This window comes from Rhincodon typus, chromosome 8, assembly GCF_021869965.1.
Source record: "Rhincodon typus isolate 14 chromosome 8, sRhiTyp1.1, whole genome shotgun sequence".
Lineage (NCBI taxonomy): Eukaryota > Metazoa > Chordata > Chondrichthyes > Orectolobiformes > Rhincodontidae > Rhincodon > Rhincodon typus.
The window spans coordinates 55888322-55910141 of NC_063339.1; the positions used below are offsets into that span (position 1 = coordinate 55888322).

The window sequence follows — 21820 nt, forward strand, 5'->3', positions numbered from 1 at the left end:
CGGGAATCTAACGAATCAGATATATATATGTTGTATTTCTGTGATGTTGACTCTTTTCATCTTAAATAAATCCTCCAATAACCATACATTTCATACCTTGGCATGACTGAAGCTTGGTAGCAGAATGAAGGTCCTCTGAATAAAGCAGAAAAAATTAACAGAAACACTTTGAGTTCTTCAGAAGGGCTACTGCTAGTACATTGTATGACAATATTTGAATAAATGAATGAACAACCCACATAAATCTCCTCTTGAAACCTACCAAATAGTTAATCTCCTTCTCCTTAGTGATATGATTACATCAGTGTCAGATTAAATTTAAGCATATTCTGTGCGTCGTAAATTTAAAAATTTGCTTCAATTTGTTGTGGCCCCAGTTTAGTGTTAAATTTTACTGCTTTTTTTAAAAAAAAGAACTTCCATTACTGTATGTTACTTAATATATTTCCTAGTCGTCTAACCCCAAAAAAAATTTGGTGACATTTTTAAAAGTTTAGCACTATTTAAATCTTGGCTGATTACCTTTTTTTAAGATTCCTGTTAATAATTTTCATATTGAATGTTCCTGTTTAGTTTGTGTTTTGTTAGCGTGTTAATTTTGCGGTTCAGAACTACTTCTTGTTGGTTTATGCAAATATAACATTAACCCTAGCCTCATACAACCCTATTCCAACAGCTCCTGTCAAAGATAGCTTCTCTCCAGTTTGGCCTAGTGAGCACCGAGCGGTACAGCAATGGTGGCCTCTGTAATATAATGTCATAGGCCCTGTCTCTGCAATGTAAATGAGGGGAGCTTAGGAAATGAAACAGTCCGCTTTCTTTCTGTCTTGTAGAAATTGAAGTAGAACAGGTAAAGCTTTGAGAGAGAATGTGGTTCTTCGCGGAACGAATCCTGACCGGGGGGGTGGGGGGCGAGGCTGCGGCTTTCAAACCCTGCCACTTACCCCGGCTCCTGAATATCGCGAAGGTGGGGGTGAGGTTGCGGTGGCACTCAGCAGCAACTGGAAGGTCAAAGGCAAACTCCCAACAAAGTATCATGGCAACAAAAAAATACTCAAACACGCCACAAAAACAACTGTCGTTACCGTTCACGTCTTGAAGGGTCGTGCTGGAAGCCTTGCTTGGTGGGCGCCATTTTTCTCGTCAGCCGTTACTTTGCTGTATTTTGTTGTTGTTTGATTTTTGTTTTGCTTTTTTTTTTAAACGAGCTGCGGCCCGGTGGTATAGTGGGGAAGACACGAATACTATTTGAGGAAAGCCATTGCGGAGTTACGGGTAAGTCCAGTCCAACTGTCTGGCTCCGGAATTACCAGCCATCAGAGAGAAGTCAGAAGCGCTGTGTGCAGAGCTGGAGTCAGGGCCAACCAGAATGCCAAGAAAAGTAAAGAGAGCCTTGGCTGCACCTCAGATAATCCCAGAGACATTCCATGGTATTAAAGCTGCAGGTGTGAACCCACGAACAGCGACTGGCACCATCACACCACTGCACTTTTCCGGGGAGCTTCGATTTCCATCGCAAGGGAAAGTCTTACTGCATCCCTCGGTGCTGTTTCGCTGCCCGTCTTTCGCTCGCTCTCTTTCCCAGGGAAACATTACTGTAACTGGCGCAACTACGCCACTCAGTTGCTGTTTCATTCACTTTATGGGAATAACTGAGATTTGATATAATACCACCCCATATTGATGAGATCTTATCAAATGGACTTAAAGGCTTTCATTTGACTGTATAAAATTAAAGAGATACGTGACATTTAAAATACTAATCGTCTTAATTAGGGGAAAATCTATAATCTTTCATTATATAAGCCCCATTCAGCTTGGAAATGTCACCTAAGCCTCTTGGCATACGTCCCAATGATTATTGCTAGGCTCCAAACGAACTTAGTTACTGGCATGTTATCGTTATCATTACTTAAACCTGTCTTTCCTGTTCGCAGTAATTTACAAAAACAAAGGAAAACAATCGTTTAAATTGGAGATAACGACTGCTCTTTCTGCAAGATATTTATCTAAAAAGATATTCTGCAGCATGTTTAGGTAACTTATTTAGACACCAGACTGATATTCCAATTGTTATAAATCTACGTGCGAAATTCCACAATGTTTTCCATGGAAATATAAAGTACTAATGTACAGTGTTAGTTAATCACACAAAAACCTGGACTCTTGTTTTTATTCCAACATGCCGGGTCATTTAAAATGCGTTTTTAATCGCATGCCGTTTTCAAAGACGTAACAGCTGTTAACGTTAAAGTGTAATTTCACAGATTCAACATTTGTACAGAAAAATATTACGGAAAGCAATTATATCTCACATTGAGAAATTGAAGTAACAGGTTATTCATCACATAATATGTATATCGGTGATGAGTTCGCAAAACAAACAGGCTCTGATTTTATAAATGCTTTGTGATTTATTGTATGTTTTATATATGCATCGATCATGGGATCAACACAAGGTTAGTCGAATCTGTTGCAACACGGTGCGTTGATTACAGTAATTTTAAGGGTAGCTGATCTATGTATTGGTGGCGGTGCAATGCACAACCCAAGTTATACCATATTACAGAGATTTAGTTCAGTCAGATAGGAGTCTCGTATTTAACATTTATGTGAAACAAAACTTATACGCGAGAGGGGAATTCGAGGATTTCTGTGTTCTACGGTTTATTTCGTAAAAGCAGTTTCGAAGTCCAAATGGGGAAAAAAATCAAACCCAGATTACTCACAAATTACAAAAAAAACTTTGGTTATTTGTGAGCAATTCGGTTTTTTTTTAAAGAATAAAATAAATGAAGTGTTACTGTAATGTTTGTTTTTGTCGTCAGTGAAATTGAACCCACGGTACTATGATATGGCTTTCAAGAATTTTGAGGCTGACACTTTAAAAGGAAATGGTACACGTTTAGTACTCAATAGACTGACTTGTTCAACTAAATTTTGTTTTATTAATCTTGTAATTGTATTATTTTGTTCCATAAAAATCACTAATTTAATTATTGACAAAACTCCTGAATGTTTTTGAACTTTTTTTTTACTGTGTATCCATTGTCCAATTATAAACAAGTAACTAATGTTGTGGTATCATTCAATTGTTCTCCAAAACAAAAGTATAACATTTATCTGTAGACAACATTTTATAAGCGAAATATTTAACCGCGAATTTAGCTGTATCCACAGGATAAAACATTTACATTCGAAACTTGTCTGCACATCTAATACACAATAGTGTTTATATACATTTATTGCAACATTCCCATAAACTATGCTTTAGTACCAAACTATGCGTGATTCCAATACAGGCGCTGAGAAATGCTCGCAACATTTAATATAAATAGTTACTATGTCAGCATTATTAATATAGGCTATTGCTCATTAAAAGAACACATTTTAAAGAAATCTATTCTGACACCCCTCCCTCTCCCCCACAAAAAAAATCATAGCCCTAATGACTGAATGTAAAACTCGCGCTTTTGTATTTAATGAGGAAATGCATGCAGGTAAATTACGCGCTTGGAGATCATTGGATTGAAGCTATAAAGTCAGTGTTACTTGGTATATTGCAGATGCATGACACAGATTTCTCTGAATAGGTTTGAACCTATTTAAATATTTACGAGAAACTGCACTTTAACTTCCGCAACATTTTGTCTAGTGTGGCTTTCCGAGTATCTGCGTTCGTTGTCATCTACTGATGTACTAGGGATATTTTCATGAACGCTTTCATTTTCCACCACAGAAAATATAAACGTTTCGCACGCGATCAATGTTTGCAAAAGTGTCCACACTTCTCCGAATGTGGATGGCAAGTCTCCAACGCACAACCCCGTTTTCACCGCATGTTGGAAGTAATGTTTAAACATCAACTTTCGTGCATGGATTAATATAGAAATATGTGACTAACAATTTAATCAAAAATGATGTTTTAACCACCCCCAACCCCATCCCATGACCTAGACGTGGTTGTCAACATTAAGCAGAGAAGAAAGTGGGAGGTGTAGGCAGTTGAAGCCTTGCTCTGTGTGTGTGGTGAGATAGTAACAGTGTGAAGTTATTTCGCTGGCTAGAGGCAGTAGGACACTTACCGTTGTTGGTAGGTTGTGAGCCCTACGTTCTGGGGCGTCCCATTTGCAGCGGCAGCAGTTCGCCCTACACCAGGTGCAGCAGTAACCGCGCCGCCTCCTCCACCAGTTGCTGCCGTTACTTGTACGCTGAAATCCGGGAAAATCCTAATCATCCCCGCGCTAGGATCACCAACGACCAGCTCCACGATTGCTTCTGACTGAGCTGCAATTTTCCCTGGAGCAGTAAATTGAACTTCAATCCCATTAGTGATAACTTCCACGCCGTGAGGGTGGGCTGCCCTTTATCTTTCTTTATTTCCCTATTTAAGTGACGCAGACAGCTAGACACGGGGATGAGGAGGACAGGTATACTGACTCTGTAGCTAGGAGGGGGGGGGGGCGGTGGAATCGGGCTGTATAACTTGCTGCAATTTGCCCGGAGAAAGTAAAGACCAAGTTGCCCCTGAACCGGAGCCGAGCACCTCGCGGCGCTGGTTCGCTCTCACTTAATAGCGATTCTGGCGCGCGACGCATCGTGACCAATCATATTGCTCATTGGGGCCCGGCGCCCGCCCAACCTTCGAAGGGGTGGGGGTGGGGGTGGGAGCGGAAGCGCGCCCGCTGTGACCGTTAGATCTGGACGGTTAGAGAATAGAGCTCGAGATGCTAAAAATTCGGGGCGGCACGAGCCAGCACTGTGCGGAGCAGAAGCCACAGCAACAATGCATTCACCATCGTCAGTCCTTACATAGGAGACCATTCGTTGCTCACCCTGGCGCACGGTGCACAGATAGCTGATGCCTATACAATAATTTTAAAAATAATTTAACGGATTTTCTTAAATACTTATATATGTGATTTATACACATGTTACTGTCCAGTCCAAAATACCAAATTATTTGAACGCACCGGCCACTACTGAGATGAGACAGCTCCGGGGTTTTCTATTGCAGCTTTTGCTGAGTGATTGCCCCGAGGGACGTTCGTCTCTGCCTGTCAATCAATGGCGTGCGCGCGCCCACTATTCCCGCACAGTCGCCACCTGTCAGAGCCCGAGCTCGACTTCTCTTACATTAGAAAACACTAAATAAACAAAACACTATCTGACCGTCCACAATACGGCAGGATTATAGAACACACATTTGGCATTGTGTCCATTTGCGATTGGAGGTACAGAGTTTCAACAATTGGCCGGGTGGTCTGTACTCAAACGGTATTTATAGCCATGTGAAACAGTATGTAATGCACGTATCCGGGTTGTGTGGTTGGCATTAAGCGTCCAAACTGCTCGACAACAACGATCAAAATCTCGAAAGAATGAAGATGGCTGATCAAGGAAGGAAACTGTTCACGGGAGAGATACAAGGAAAGGCTATCTTCAGTACAACGCGTTTCTGCCTGATTTCTGAATGGTTTAATTAGAAGGTTTTTAATCATCACTGAAACCAAATCGTAAGCCGCTCCCGCATGCGCTGAACACTGCTTTTCGAGCCGCGTGCCGACAGAGGCTTGTCATGTTTTTAACACCCAGATAATGTCCTCGTTTTCACTTGATAAATGTTCTCGAGACGATAAGCGAACGAGCCGTGGAAGAAAGCGCATTAGACATTTTAACTAGGGAAACTTCTAAAAATCGACTTGCAACAAACTTCCTTTCAAAATATTTTTGAAAGTCATCTGAAATAGCGCAACATCGGTTTGAGTCTGAATTGCGATGTAATCGATACACTGACGTTTACCCACGATAATACTAATACCTGAGCAGCCGATCTCCACTTCCTCCTGTTAGAAACTCGAAGGTTGGTGCCAACAGAAAACTTTGATACATTTCGTGTGTTGCGGATCAAAATGTCTTGGTACGTTGTTTCTGTAAGCTAGGGGTAATCTATTTTACACGCAAAGTACAAATATATTCCATTGTCAGAAACTTTAAAACGCACAGAATTACACTGTCAGATATTCAACTGCAAACGCTTAAGGCAATATATGAGTTTAATTTCAAAATGATTAACGTGGGCCAGTGTTCATGTTTCACCGCCTTTTATTTGTATGAAAATAACGACCAGCAGGTATTGTCATTTGTACTCACACATTGCATGTTTTACAATACTTATATCAAACGCTGGTGGAAACAGACAAGTCTAAGTATCCAACCCAAAAGTGATCTGTTTCAGATGAAATCGTTACTTCACTGCATCATAGACAAAAGTATTTTGATTCTTCCACTGATGCAATTGCAAGAAAAACCAAACTGTACTGTGCGAACATATGACAGATCTATTGTCATCCGTTCAATTCAATCCATCGTTTTGGTGTCCGTGAGTAGCGTCTGAATCATTAACACAAAATTATATTTCAGCACATTGGCAGGAAAAGGGCAGCCAAAGACCCCAGGCGAAAAGGGAATGCTCGGAATAACTGCTTTGGAAACACAGACAATTTTAATTTGGTTTGAGTTCATGCAGGAAGAGAAAGTTAATGAAGCCATCTGAATAATCCATTACGGTTGATGCACATAAAGGCAAGCACACAATAAAATTTTGCGTATTTAAAATTGTTGCAAATTATTCCGTGGTGTGAACTAGGTCTTCTGAGTGTAGTTTTTCCTTCTCGGAACAGAAGATGGGATAATTGTGTTCATAATAAGAGCAGCCCTGAAAGTTGTCATGCACCGATCCCATCAAATAAGGTGTAAAATTAACATTTCATTAAACTTATTAAATTGTATCAGGAGTTCAGCAGCTCTAAATGGTACAAATTAGCTTCTTAAAGTATTGGGAAGAAAACATGAGCGCCGTCTCGCTAGTATACATACTCCATCGCGATCAATGTCACAGTGCAACTGGGACGTGTTGAAATACACAGGATCATGTGTGCCCTTTTTTATCGTCACACTTCCAAAAACGTAACTTTGGTTCGCAAGAGCATTCACTGTTATTGTTGCTAAATGAAACGCAGAAAGGAATCATCTTCACTCCACAATCGTCTCTCTCCCTCTCCCAATCAAATTCACTCAATCCATTCTTCTGTATTCTGTTTACACTTAACAAAAATATTGCTTCCCAAGTTTTCAAATTGCTATGCCCGTTAGATCAAGCTGCAGGTTGTGTTTCAATCGATTGTCTTTATAATAGCACACATTGGTGCCTATTTGTTTTTATTCATCAACGAAGCAGTCGTTTGCAGTGATCACCTGAGCAGTCCATTGCGTTCACAGACCTATTTATAGCATTTCGCACTGTTTTGTTAGAACTAACTGTTCCCTTGGCGGATTCTTTGGTGCATACGATATCTTTGCGATGTTTGGTGCAAAGAGGAAACATGGTTCACTCGTTTAATATCACTTCTGATATAATTAATGTGAAGCAAATATGCACATCCTGAGGCCAATTAAAAGCTATTTTGGGGGAAGAATTTTCAGATTTGACATCTGCTTGTAAACACCCAGTTCCTGGCCTTGGCGAGAAGCCAGGTTATCACGTCAGAAAATGAGCTCGAAATATTTTCTTTATTTTACTTAATTTTGATGCTTTCAAGAGTGGTGGAGGTGCACAAAGGACTATGAGAAGTAAATACAATTTCCACAAATATGTGCTATTGGCAGGAAGCCATGCCTACCGCCCTTAGCAGAATAATGTTGTGACACTTTCCAAGAAATTCTGTACTTTGAATGGATTGAGAGTAGCAGACATTGAAACCATAATCAAGTGGATTTCCCGCTCATTGCATTCATAAAATCAGCCCAATGATATGTGGCAGTGGTAAAAAATAGAAACTGTAGGTCATGAATAGAGTTGCATAATAAATGAAAGACAGGTTCTTATCAATTTAATCTCTAAAATAAAATTAAACAGTTGAGAATTGGTATTGACATTCATACCATTTGTTCCCTTTTCCCAACCATTTTTGTCATTTTTTTCAATGTTGTCCCTAAACGTGTTTGCTTATGACACAAGTTTTGACATAAATTGGTTACTGAAGATAAAAATGTCACAAAATATTCTCAACAACAGAAATGAACACAATTAATGCAAGGGGGTGTCATTATCAACTTTTGACTAATTCATCTTCCTCACTTTGGCTAGGTTCATAAATTCCAAATAAAACTCTAGTTATGTCATCAGCTCTTACTGTGTAAATAAAAAATACTCAAAAAGCATATTGAATATTAACAGTTAATTTAATACAGGCATCCATTAAAATATTCTGATGGTTACAGCCTGAAATATAGCACTTTTGTCTTCCAGTTGGTTCAAGTCAAATACAACTTTCAAGTCAAACTATGAAACCATAAAATTAACACTGCAGTACCTTAAGAATCCTTTTGATTCCAGTGTGAACCCTATGAATGTTGGTATTGACGTTAATTCCAACATTTAACAATAGCTACTTTCCTCACTGAAGTTAAAGGACTTGGAAATTCAACACAACATTTTAAGCTTAAAAATCAAACATGAAACTATTTTCATTTTGAATATTAATTAACTTTTGGTAAATGCATTAAAGGCAAACTTCTATTTAGACACACGGAGCAGGCACCTTAAAAATAAGTATATTTAAGCAGATGTGACTTTTGTGTGTCATTTTAAGGAAATTAATTTGAGTATAATAACAAACCATGTAATTATTTTGTTTTATAATTTCATTAAAACTTGTTGATTGTCTTATCTTCAACAGAAAAATAAAACTACAACACAAGCACTACTGAGTTCACTACTCTTTTCTGTCAACAGCATGTATTACTTACTGAAATCACTTTTCCACTGATATTTTAAAAATATCAAGTAATAATGTTAATGTTTTAAGTGGTTACATGAGAAACCATGTAATGACTTTATATTAAGAACATTGCAGGAGTATTTTTTTTAAAAATGGAATCTCACTTCATAGATTCACCCATATGAAAGGTGCATGATGAGAATCTGAACTTGGTCACGAATCCATTATACAATTATTGTATATTATTTTGATTCATTGTCATTTCAGATAAATAGCAATAAATGTGAGGCAGCCACAATTTGGAAGAGTCATTTTATTGCACAATCTACATGATTGAAGCATAGATAATTTTGTGGCACCAATATTTGTGCAAATATTTTTCAGATGATTATGATTATTTTTGAATAATTTATTTTGTTACTCACATTTTCATTGAGATTATGAAGTGATAACTTCAAATGCCAGATTATAATTCTAAATTATTTTGTCCTGTAATTGATCCTTGAATCACTGAATGTTCTACTTAGCGTACAAAGTTCCTTTCAGTGTGATATACAAATGCTAATTAAGTGCCAGTATCACAACATCTCAACATATTTGATAAATAAAAAACAATGTTTAATAATTTAGATGGCATAATCTGTTTTGACTCACATACTCCACTTCATAACATGAAAATTTAAAGCTAAGCTCCCTGCTGGAGAGGAAACAATCATTAGTTAACGAGGTAACTAGTTAGATTTGCTTTCTCTAACCAGCAGTGCTCTGTAGAATTTTAGTTGATATTAACAGAGGTGTTCTTAAGGAAGCATGCATATAGATTGAGACATATTGTGAGCTCGGAAAATTGGAAGTGAGGACATTACAGTGAGGGAGCAAGTGCTGTTCTGACATCGCACAGAAATTGAGTGTCCTTAAAGAGGAGGCCAGAGACCAGAAGTTGGATGTGAGAGTTGAAATCCAGAAGTATTAATGAGGTGAACAAGTTGATAAATTTAATTATTTTTCTCTTCCTGTAAACAGGGGTAGTTTAAATTAGGACTGGGCAGATATAAGTACTGCATTAATTTTATTGCTTAACTAGTTAAGCCAATTGATAATAACTACAGATAATCATTGAATAATATTCCCAAATCTAAAATGTTACATAAATTACTCTAAAGATGATGGAACTGGTTATGTGTAACAGCTGTAGCATGTGGGTGCTGGTGGGAACCCCTATGTGAATCAGCAAGGCTATCTGCAGTAAGTGACTTATCAGCAGTAGGAGCAAGCTTGAAGAGTTCTGTCTCAAAGTTGATGCACTGGAGTCAAGCTTTGGACACTATGATGTACTGGGGAGAGGGAAAGTTACCTGGACACTTCTTTTCCAGCGAGCATTACACCCTTTTCTGCTAAGTACTTCATATTTGTTCCAAGATGAGGTGCATTAGTTTATGGTTGTGAGTGATACTGTAATGGGGATCCAGATAGTGGAAAAGGAGGACACTCAGTCTTTGCAATTGTTTAACAGGTCTGAAGTTCTTGCAGCTTGTGTCAATGACAGCAGGGTCTGCAGACACGATGAGCAGACTGACTGTACTGCAAAGCGTGGAGGAAGTCAGAATGAATGAAGTCGCAGTCAGTATGGTTAAGGGGAAAAAGATACAATTCTCTGCATCTGAGAACATATTGGAGAGAATGAAAAAGTGACTTAAAAATGTTTCCAGGGATGACAAACTTCAGTTATAATGATATGTTGGAGAAGGGTAAGACGAGATTTGATTGAAGATTTCAAAATCCAATAGACCGTAAGAAACAAGAACAGGAGTAGTCTATTTGGTCTCTTGAGCCTGCTCCACTGTTCAATAGGATCCTGGCTGATCCAATATCCATTTTCCTGGGCTTTTCCTATGATCCTTGATTCACCTACTGATCTCTCAATCTTAGTTTTAAATCTACACAAGGACTCTGTCCCTCAAGGAGCAAGGATTTCCAAAGACCCACAACTCTCTTTGAGAAGAACTCTCCTCCTCCTCTCAGCCTTACATTGGTGTCCCTTTATTCTGAGAGTATGACCTCTGGTCCTAGACTTTCCCATGAAGGGAAACATTCTCTTAGTATTTACCCTGTCAAGACCCTTAAGAATCCTTATCTTTCAATAAGATTCCCACCTCACTCTTCTAAACTCCAGTGAGTAGAGTCTCAACATGTTTAACATTTGCTCAAGACAATCTCTCCATACCGGGATAGTTCTAGTAGAACATCTCTGAACTGCTTCCAATGAAATTACATCTTTTCTTTAAATAAGAGGAGCAAAACTCTTCACAGTACTCCCAAATGCAGTCTCACCAGCATTTTGTGCAGCTGCAGTATGACATCCCTACACTTCTAATCCAAGCTCCTTGAAATAATAGCTATGTGATCATATTCATTTACCTCAATTTGTGTCATCAGTTAATCTACCTTATTTTGAATGCCTCATACATTAAGATGCAAAGCATTTAAGTCTGTTCTATTATTAAATTTCCCTACACCTTTGTAGTTCCTTAGTACAATATGACATTCACACATTCCGCCCCTTACTTTATTTTCTGGTAATAATCAGCCCATCACTAACCTGCAATCCTATCTCCTCCTTTACCTTTCATTTTATAATATTCCATGCAACTGAAGCGCTTACCCCTGCACCCACCCCCCCCCCCCCCCAACAATTTAGTTGAAACCCTAATCAGCAACACTAATTATGCAAGGCACCAGGACTTTGGTCCCAGCATGATTCAGGTGGGGCTTGAACAGCTGCTCATAGGAACAGCTCACTCCTTCACCAGTACTGGTGCCAATGTTCCATTAATTCAAACGCATTTCTTCCACCAATCTTTGAGCCACACATTTTAATCTTTAATCTTGTTGACCCTGTGCCAATTAGCTCATGGCTCGGAAAGTAATTTAGAGATTATTACATTTCTGAAACTGCTTTTTAATTTAGCCCCCAGCTGCTCATATTCCCTCAGGTGAACGCCTTTCCTCTTTCTACCTGTATTGTTAATACTCATGAGAGGTCTGAACAGAAGAGAGAGAGAAAGAATGTTACATTTGTAAAAGGATCAAGAACAAGTTGGCACAAATTAAAATGATTTCCAAAAGATGTAAATGTGATGTGAGAAAAAAAGTTCACAGAGCGAGTGATTCAGATCTCAAAAAGTGGTGGTGGCAAGTTCAATCAAAGCATTGAAGAAAGCATTAGATGAATATTTAAATGTTCAGCATTCCAGGGAAAGGGTTGGAAAATGGCACAATGTCATGATGCTCATTTGAAAATTTGCCACACATACAAGCTGAATGGGTTTCTTCTGCACCCTAAGCAATTTTGTGATTCTATGAAAGAAAAGTACTTTACCAGAAATATGCATTATTGACAGCGAACCAAGGAAGTTATGGGTGCTATCAACTCAAAAGAAAAGGTGTACAGCACTGCAAAGATTAGTGACAGGCCAAAAGAATATTTTAAAAAGCAGGAAAGGTTAATTGAAAGAGTAGACTTGTAAGACAATTATGAGAGAAAACTAGCAATAAATTTAGAAAAAGCATTAACATCAACAAGATGTCATATTGTATAAGAAAAAGAAAAGTGTAGCCAAATGGCATTGGTCATTCGAGGGTGAGAGTGAGCAATAATAATGGAAAACAAAGAAGCAGATGAGGATTTGAACGAATATTTTGTATTCATCTTCATAGTAAACAACACGAAAGATATCCCGAGAATAGTAGAAAATCAAGAGATAAAAGGGAGAAAGAAACCTATTCAATCGTTATCACTATAGAAAAGTAATTGGATTTCTATTGGGACTTAGCGCTGAACAGTCCCTTGGACCTAATGGCCTGCATCCTAGGGTCTTAAATGAAGCTACTACAGAAATAACAGGTGCATTGACTGTAATGTTCCAAAATTCCCTAGATTCTGGAAATGTCCCAGTAGACTGGAAATATTAAAATTTAACCTCTCTGTTCACAAAATAATGGTGATAGAACAAAACTCAAGTCATTAGCTTTAGCTGTGCCATTGGAAGAATGCCAGAATCCATGATTAAATTGGTAGTAGCAGGACATTTAATGGACCATAATATAGTCGGGCAGAATCAGCATGGTTTTGTGAAAGAGAATTTGCGTTTGACCAATTTACAGGGGGTTCTGCTATAATGCATGATCCAGCAATGAGAATTGGCTGTAACGTGACTGACAAACAGTGGAATGCTATTTCTAAAACACAAACTTGTGTTGGCTATAACATAATTCTATCGGTGACCTTATTGATGATGTTTTGGAAGATGTTTTTAGGAAGTATTGCAGGAAAGGAAAAATTTGGATTTCAAGATTCTACTCATCCTGGATAATGTGCCAAGCCATCCCCCCACCCCACCATTGGAAAGCTTTTTGAAAACATTGAAGTGCTATTTCTACCCCAAACACAACAACTTTCCTTCCACCCATGGACAAGGGTGCAATAGCAGCTTTTAAAGCTTATTATTTAAGGTGCACATTTAAGAGGCTGATTGCAGTCACTGAGAGGGATAAGGATAGTGTTCTTCAATCTTGGAAGAGCTTTAACATCAAGAATGCAATTGACATTATCATTATGGAGGCTTGGGGTGATGTCAGTAAGGACTGCTTGCATGAAGCTTGGCAGAAACTTCTCCCAGTTTTCTTTGAAAATTTTAAAACCTTTGATCCATCAGAGGAGCTCCCAACAATCAAAGAACATTATGTTTATCTTGCAAAGCAAGTTGGATTTGAAGAAGTGGAGAGTGAAGATGTTGCAGAGCTGCTTGAGTCCCAATGAGAAGACCTCTCTACAGCTGATCTACAACAACTTGTCGCTGAGGGAGAAGCGGAAGCTGGAGATGAAGAAGATGAGTCCAAGATGCAGCACCATGAGAACTTTCCACTTCTTTTTTGTCTTCCATCCTAAGGGAAATTGTGAAGCAGCTATAGCTCTTAGAGGACAACAATTACAATGCAGAATGCAGCAGTTTGTGAATAAGAATAGCATCCTATGAATAGCATCCTCATGAAGGAAGAAAAAGGGCAAAGCAGCAAAAACTGGATTCTTTTTTAAGTCAACCCCCAAGAAACAGTCAGAAGACAATGAACCACAGCCATCTGCTTCTGGATTAACTGATTTTCACCCTAACCCTGCAACCACAACTGCACCCGAAGGTGATGAAGATGGTGACGATGATAACAATGACCCTTAGGCCCTGCATTAACAACAGAGCAACCTCAAAACCTCCTCCCCCATCAAGTCATTTTGACATTTTTTTCAAGATAAGGTGTTAAATTTACTTTTATTTCATTATTAGATATGAATTAAACATTTATTCAAATGGTGCTGTTCTTTGTATTAGGCTTTTGAGTGATCTTTGAACGATTTTGAGTGATATTTTTGGTGGTCTGCCCTTAACGCTGCTTTGTCCATCAGCCCCATTATTTCTATAGCACAATTTTCTATATTGCGATGTTGAGTAGCAACACAACTATCATGTCATAGCAGAACCCCCTGTATTTGAATTCTTTGCAGATGTAACCACAGGCTAAATCAAGAGCAGCTAGCAAACATGTGGTATTATGACTTTTGAAAGTTATTTAACAAGGTACATGAAAGGCAACACAAGATAAGCACTTATGGTTTTGGGGACAATATATAAGTATGGATAGAACTAGCTAATTAACAAGAAACAGAGTTAGAATAAAATGGGTTATTTTAAGGATGGCAAACAATTCACTTACAGTGCTGGAGACTTAATCATTTGCAATCTATTTTAATAACTTGGGATAAAGAGACAAACTGCTGACAATTCAAGGACAAGTAAGAAAGAATGTTATGAGAGATACAAAATGCCTGCAAAATAATATGGATAGTTTAGGTGAGTGGGCAAAAAAATAGTAGATGGAGTCTTGTGGAAACTCTTGAGGTTGTGTCCACTTTGCTAGAAGACTAGAGAAACTAAATTGTTGCTATACAGAGGGATTTGGGTTTCCTGGTACATGAATGATGAAAGGTCAGCGTGCAGATAAAGTCCTTAATTAGAAAGGCAAATGGAATTTTGGCTATTATTGCAATGGTGATGAAGTATTAAAAATAGAGAAATCTTGCTACAACTGTACAGGGCATTGATAGGACCACACTTACAATACTGTCCACAATTTGGATCTTCTGAGGGAGGGATATACTTCCATTGGACATAGATCAAAGAAAGTCACTAGGCTGATTCCTCTGATAAAGGGGTTATCATAAGAGCAAAGGTTTAGCAATTTGGGCTTATACTTAGTGAAATTTAGATGAAACATAATGTTCTGAGGGGGCTTGAAATGGTAGATATTGAGAGGATTTCTCTTCTCATGGGGTATCTAAAACAGAAGGGGTAGAGTTCACAATAAAGAGTACAATTTAAGACAAAAATGAAGGGGAATTTCTTCTTTCAGTGGGTAATTATTGTTTAGAATTCCCTTTCCTAGTGGTGAATGAATGCTGGATCATTGAATATATTCAAGACTGAGTGAGACAGATTTTGATTGACATACATTTCAAAGATTATAATGGCGAATGGCATGGCAGGCAAGGTGGAGTAAAGACCACAAACCAATCAACTCTGATATTATTGCTTGGTGAAACAGGCTTTAGTACCAAATGGCATACTTATGCTCCAATTTTTTACATTCCCTGGAATGCCAACCAAATAAATATCCATACAAGTATTTCATCCAAGTCAGCTACATCATTTACTCACTGTTATATTCCTCATTGACATTTTAATGTAAATATGCTGAGATACAAGGAATATCTAATGGATAATTCCGTGCAAATGTTGGAATAAAATCCAGAGACAACTGAATGCTATCCACTCTGCTCTTATTGCACATCGGTAAGGAAATATAAATGTTATTAACATGAATTAAACTCAACACTTCTTTCATATTTAAAGTGACAACAACATTCTACACAGGATGCTATTAATCAGTTCATAAGAATTTGTGGAACAAGATTTGCCAATAAGTCCATTTTGTCTAAGATTTTGGTTCTTCAGGCCCAATATATATAAATAATAAAAATAATGCTCTCGTCTCCATGTTGTTGGAAAGACGTATAAAAATTCCTCTGCCTGTGGTACACACAGTCCAGGTATTTCCAAAACTAGTCCATAACCTAACCTGCAAATCTCTTACGTGTTTATCTTTTTACAGGTTATTACCATTGATCTTATAACCAAAATTAAATTCTGTTTACAATTACTTTGCATATATCCAAGGGCTAGTTAGAGTCATCGAGTCATAGACATATATAGCACCGAAACAGACCCTTCAGTCCAACCCGTCCATGGCATCTAGATATCCTAAATAAATCTAGTTTCATTTGCCAGCATTTGGCCCATATCCCTCTTAACCCTTCCTATTCATATACCCATTCAGATGCCTTTTAAATGTTGTAATTGTACCAGCCTCCACCACTTCTTCTGGCAGTTCATTCCATACATGCACCACCCTCTGTGTGAAAAAGTTGCCCGTTAGGTCCCTTTTAAATCTTTTCCCTCTCACCTTAAACCTATGCAGTCTAGTTTTGGACTACCTCCACCTCAGAGAAAATACTTTGTCTATTTACCCTATCCATGCCCCTCATGATTTTATAAACCTCTATAAGGTCACCTCTCAGCCTCCAAGGCTTCAGGGAAAATAGCCCCAGTCTATTCAGCCTCTCCCTACAGCTCAAACCCTCCAACCCCGGCAATATCCTTGTAAATCTTTTCTGAACGCTTTCAAGTTTCACAACATCCTTCCTGTAGCAAGTAGACCAGAGTTGCACGCAGTATTCCAAAAATGGCCTAACCAATGTCGTGTACAGCCCAACATGACCTCCCAACTCCTATACTCAATACACCGACCAATAAAGGCAAGCATACCAAATGTCTTCTTCACTACCTTATCTGCCTGCGACTCCACTTTCAAGAAACTATGAACCTGCAGTCCAAGGTCTCTTTGTTCAGCAACACTCCCCAGGACCTTACCATTAAGTATATAAGTCCTGCCCTGATTTGCCTTTCCAAAATGCAGTACCTCACATTTATCTTAACTAAACTCCATCTGCCACTCCTCGGCCCATTGGCCCATCTGATCAAGGTGCTGTTGTACTCTGAGATAACCTTCTTCACTGTCCACTACACCTTCAATTTTGGTAAGATCTGCAAACTTATAACCACTTCTCCTATGTTCACATCCAAATCATTTATATAAATGACGAAAAGCAGTGGACCCAGCACGGATCCTTGTGGCACACCACTGGTCACAGGCCTCCAGTCTGAAAAGCAACCCTCCACCACTCTCTGTCCACTACCTTCGAGCCAAATGGCTAGTTCTCCCTCTATTCCATGTGATCTAACCTTGCTAACCAGTCTACCATGATGAACCTAGTTGAATACCTTACTGAAGCCCATATAGATCACATCCACCGTGCTGCCCTCATAGATCCTCTTTGTTACTTCTTCAAAAAACTCAATCAATTTAGTGAGACACGATTTCCCGCACACAAAGCCATGCTGACGATCCCTAATCAGTTCTTGCTGCTGATTTAATTTCTGAGCTTATCCACATGATTATGAATATCTTTTCCTGCAGTTATTTTGTAACAATTATTTTCAATGTTGTGGCAACAGGCAACTTGTAAATTCTGGTCTTTTATCTTTTCAACTAGTCTGCTAACATAAGTTGTGGAAAGTAATCATATTACCTCTAAGAAGTAACAGCAGTCATCTCACCTGTTTTCACAAATAATTGAGGTGAGTAGAAAAGATTCATTTCAAGGGAACTAGGTAGGTTATAAATAAGAAAGAAAGAATACGTTGATAGGGTGACATGACGAGGAAGCTTCTCTAGAGCAAAACACAGACATAGAGCCCATGAGTCAATGGCCTGTTTATGTGCTCTAAATGCAATGAACATAATACCCCAGTTGGAATAACATGGAGTTTTTGGTAATCCCATATTATACTTCTTGCATTTATTTTCCACTTTTCTACTTCACCCTAATTCTGCAAGTAAACACCTGCTGTTTCAAGTTTAAATTGTTTGACCAAGTGTTTTCATAAGTGCAGCCAAAAAAATATGAAATTAATTATCCCTTATCCATTAATTTAACACATGTTCAAAAGTCAAATGTAATGTCAATTTTATCTAAAATATTCTTGGTCTGTGGCACTTTAAAGTCTCGTGAATCCCCCTAACAGTAAATATTTGTGACAAGAACTCCCCACTTCACTGCTTCCAACTGCTGTTATAAATATGGCATTTCAGAGCATTTGGCTGAATAGATTCAGCTTTAGGGTCATTCTCGAAAGTTTCAACTCCTCTATTAATTATAGTAATATTCTCAGTCATTTATTTATCACATTTTTTGCCTTCAATACTTGCAATGCTATTTTACAAATTAATTAAAATGTACTTTATAGAATTATATGCAAATAGAAATGTAGAAGTGGGTACTTTTAGCAAATACAATGCCAAAACAGATTCTGACAGCATATTACAATATTTCTTATGTATGAATCAGAGTTATTTAAAAATATATACTTAAAACTTCCTGTTCCAAATGCTCAACCAGTACAAAATAATTTTAATAAATGAGTCCATTTAATTACTGTGGAGTTGTGGTCATGCCAATTACATCTTAACATCTCACACATTTTTAAAAACAAAGTAAGCTCCACAGATTACCTAAACCTACTAAAGTCAAAAGGCAAATTAATCACAATAATTTCACATTTATTGAACTGCTCTAGGCCATTGAGCCCAAAAATGGTGCAAATAGACAAGTGTCAGGTTTTGGACAAAGCACTGTTTGGCCTTGAGTTTGCTTTCTAAAAGCAAGGTAAATTGGAGTGGCAACTGAGGCCACTTTTAGAATGGGAGAGGGGATCCTGGGATAGCAGACGACCAGACTTGCTTTGTGGAGCTCAGTGGAACAGTCTACACCTCCTAACACCACAGAGAAAAGATTTTGACCTGCCTCGTGGGCCCTTTCTTACCTCCCTCCATAGTAAATCATTAAAGTGCCTCAGAGATCTATGGCTTGATTAGCATACTAATGAGGTTTGCATCTAAGTTAGGCATCTCCACCTACTGAAAAGACAAGCAATGACTAAGAATCCAGCAGGAATGTGATAGGAAGTCTTTGCTGAGCTACTTTAACTCTATTCTTGCATAGTGGGGCACAAATTTCTCCCTTTGATTTCAATGTTAAAGCTATTGTTTATTAAGATATAAATGTTATGAATATTAAGTCGTGATTTTCTTCCTCCTTAGGATGTCGTAGCCTATGATTCTTTGCAATGTATTCGACATATATGGGAGTAGATGTGGCAATACTGAGCATTATATAGAGAGATAGATAGATAGATGGATAGATGGATGGATGGATATTACACATTTTTAACTATTATTCTGTAGGAAATGTTTCCTCTTTGAAACCCAATAATTCACTCCACTTGTTGTCTGATAAAGTATTTTTTTTATTTGCCAATTTAAATTTACCCATGCAATCTAACAGCTTAAGGCTTAATATTTTCCACATCACTGGACACAGTAACACAATACACAGAAGCATTGTATATCATCATACATGATTAGCATTTTCTTGTACATATGTACAGAAATTATACATAGCGTAACCTTGCTACCACATCTCTTTAAGCCATTTTTTTTAACTGGGAAAAGCAGCTTTTTAACAAAAGGTGTAAGAAATACAGCAAGGCACACATTGTTAAAACATTTCTTCTCTTCCCCATCATAAGAAGCCGGAATGACAAAACTCGACAATATCATACTGATAATCGTAATACACAGCACAATAAGGTTGATTTTTACATATCAGGATTGCATAGATTGGATCTATGTATTATATGGTGGTATTGGTTTAACATTACCTACTTTAAATGTATCAATGTATGATAATCAAGACTAAACATAAATTTCAAATTAACTGTTTATAAATTTTATGCCACTTGTCATAACTTCAAGTTAAATATCAAATTATATTTGTGTCTCCTTTTATTGGCTTTAGCATATTTAATGGAACAAGGCTCACTTTTTGGAAAGGTGAATTTATGTCCTGACAAATGAGTGTTTTTTTTTGAGATAACAGCATTCTCCCATAAAATCCAAACATTACCCCAAGTATGCCAAAGTGTGAAATGCATTACAGGAATTAACATAAAATTACACCTTCATACCTTTGCAATTTCTGTCGTATTCTCTCAGATATCAAAAAAATGCCTTCACCACAAGTAGAAGGACAATTATAAACTGCAGATCAGAATGGAGGAGGTCCGTGGAGGTAGCTTAGGACAGGAGTCCATGAAGAAGAAAAATACCGGACTTTGCTGCAATCTGTTGGTATTACCAACAAGGGAGTGAGAGCAACTGCCATACACAGGACCAAGAGAAGCAACCAGATTACCACACCTGCTTGAAAAACTCGCATTTGGAAGGAATTTGTCTTCGATGACAGTGAGGAAGAAGATGGTTCAATTAAATTACAGGCTGCTTTGGGAATAGGTGGGCAAAAATGGAGCAAGGTTACAGCCAGATTTCTGGAGGGGAAAAAAAGACAAAAATATATTGCAATCAGTGGTAATAAAGAATGATAAATACTTTCTCATTAATATTCTATACAATAATGCTACAACTTGCTGTCATAAATCTGTGACATAATTTACTGGAAGTACACATTTACCAATGGACAACTTCAAATGACAATATTTACAGTATGAGAGAATTTTTTTGCCAACCATCAAAAATCTAATGGTGTAACAATTGTAAAATCAATTGAATGCCATTATATCATTGTTGGATTTTCATAATTATTTAATAACAGCTGCATTAGAGGAGGTAAGCTATCATGTGTGACCTTTCTTTTCTTGTTGCTTTTATCCTCTTCTGTAATATTCAATATGCAGACAATACCCTCAGGTACATAGGTCAATATACAAATAACATTGATTGAAGCAAAGCCCGGTTATAATGAATACATAAAGCAGCAATCATTGGGCTCGACATGAATATAAAAACCTGAAGTCATGAAAAGTGTCGATAAAGTAAGGAGCCTAAAATGGAATAGTCAAATTTACTACGGACATTCTTAAAAACAATTTTTTCCACATCTACACTGTTTTATATATTTTGAACTTCAGGTTTTGTTTTCCTAAATCTGGCAGCATGAAAGCAATAACATCTGGCCAGCCATAAGGTTTGATTTCCACAGTGAGGAGTCAGTCTGGATAATTAAACCATGCAGCAAAGAGCAGGAGCTTGTAATGAGGATTATGAAGAAATGACTGTCAGTATACAGCTTAAGATATTAATGTAATGTGCATCCTTTCTACAACTTCTAGGAGGCACTCTGGACATGCATTTATCCACCTTCTAAATTAGGAAAAATGTCTCAATCTAGCTAGTTACCTTTGCTTTTGATCTTGCTTTGCTGCTACTGACCTCTAAATTTATATAGAAACATGACAAGTAAAAGAAAGAAAAGAGCAGTAAGCATTGAATCCAGAAAGTAATAAGTAATAAAAGGAAGTCGTTAACAAAGACGATTACATGCTTTTTAGTGCATGAACAATACTTTTATCAAAATAAATTATATCAAAGGCAATTACTTATAAAAAGGAATTTGAAATAATTACAGAATTTAATACAAAGATTGTACAAAACATTCTCAGCTTGAATGTTCATGCAAAATACTTCCTGGACGGAACTTTTGATAAATTTTGTTTTCTATAATCTATCACAGCTTTGCGGGTAACTACAGTGGATAGCTGGCAGTCACATATCAGATGCAGGTTATAGCTTATATTTCAAACAAGATTATGGGATAGAAGGCATGTGACTGATGAGTTTTATGCTACACCCCCCAAAGCTTTCAAACTGGAATGCATCAAGGCAGCTGCAGAGGAGACAAGCCCATCAAGAAAAGAGTAACACTGGAAGGTTTCTTCAACTTTTGTGATCTT

The 21820-nt window shown here is 37.7% G+C and overlaps 2 protein-coding genes across 2 annotated transcripts in view; both read right to left on the minus strand.

The window, feature by feature from the left end:
- LOC109927256 (neuronal PAS domain-containing protein 3) overlaps positions 1-5035 on the minus strand; it is a 1144266-nt gene extending 1139231 nt beyond the window's left edge. The window contains exons 1-3 of the mRNA XM_048600392.1: positions 4974-5035; positions 4086-4299; positions 97-135 (exon numbers count right to left, since the gene is read on the minus strand). Of these exons, the coding sequence (XP_048456349.1) occupies positions 97-135; positions 4086-4237 (191 nt within the window). The 5' untranslated portion in view covers positions 4238-4299; positions 4974-5035. The remainder of the gene's footprint in view (positions 1-96; positions 136-4085; positions 4300-4973) is intronic.
- A 14310-nt stretch (positions 5036-19345) lies between these two features.
- The window catches only part of akap6 (A kinase (PRKA) anchor protein 6), a 366422-nt gene continuing 363947 nt past the window's right edge, over positions 19346-21820 (minus strand). The window contains exon 16 of the mRNA XM_048600427.1: positions 19346-20398. Coding sequence (XP_048456384.1) covers positions 20342-20398 — 57 coding nt within the window. The 3' untranslated portion in view covers positions 19346-20341. The remainder of the gene's footprint in view (positions 20399-21820) is intronic.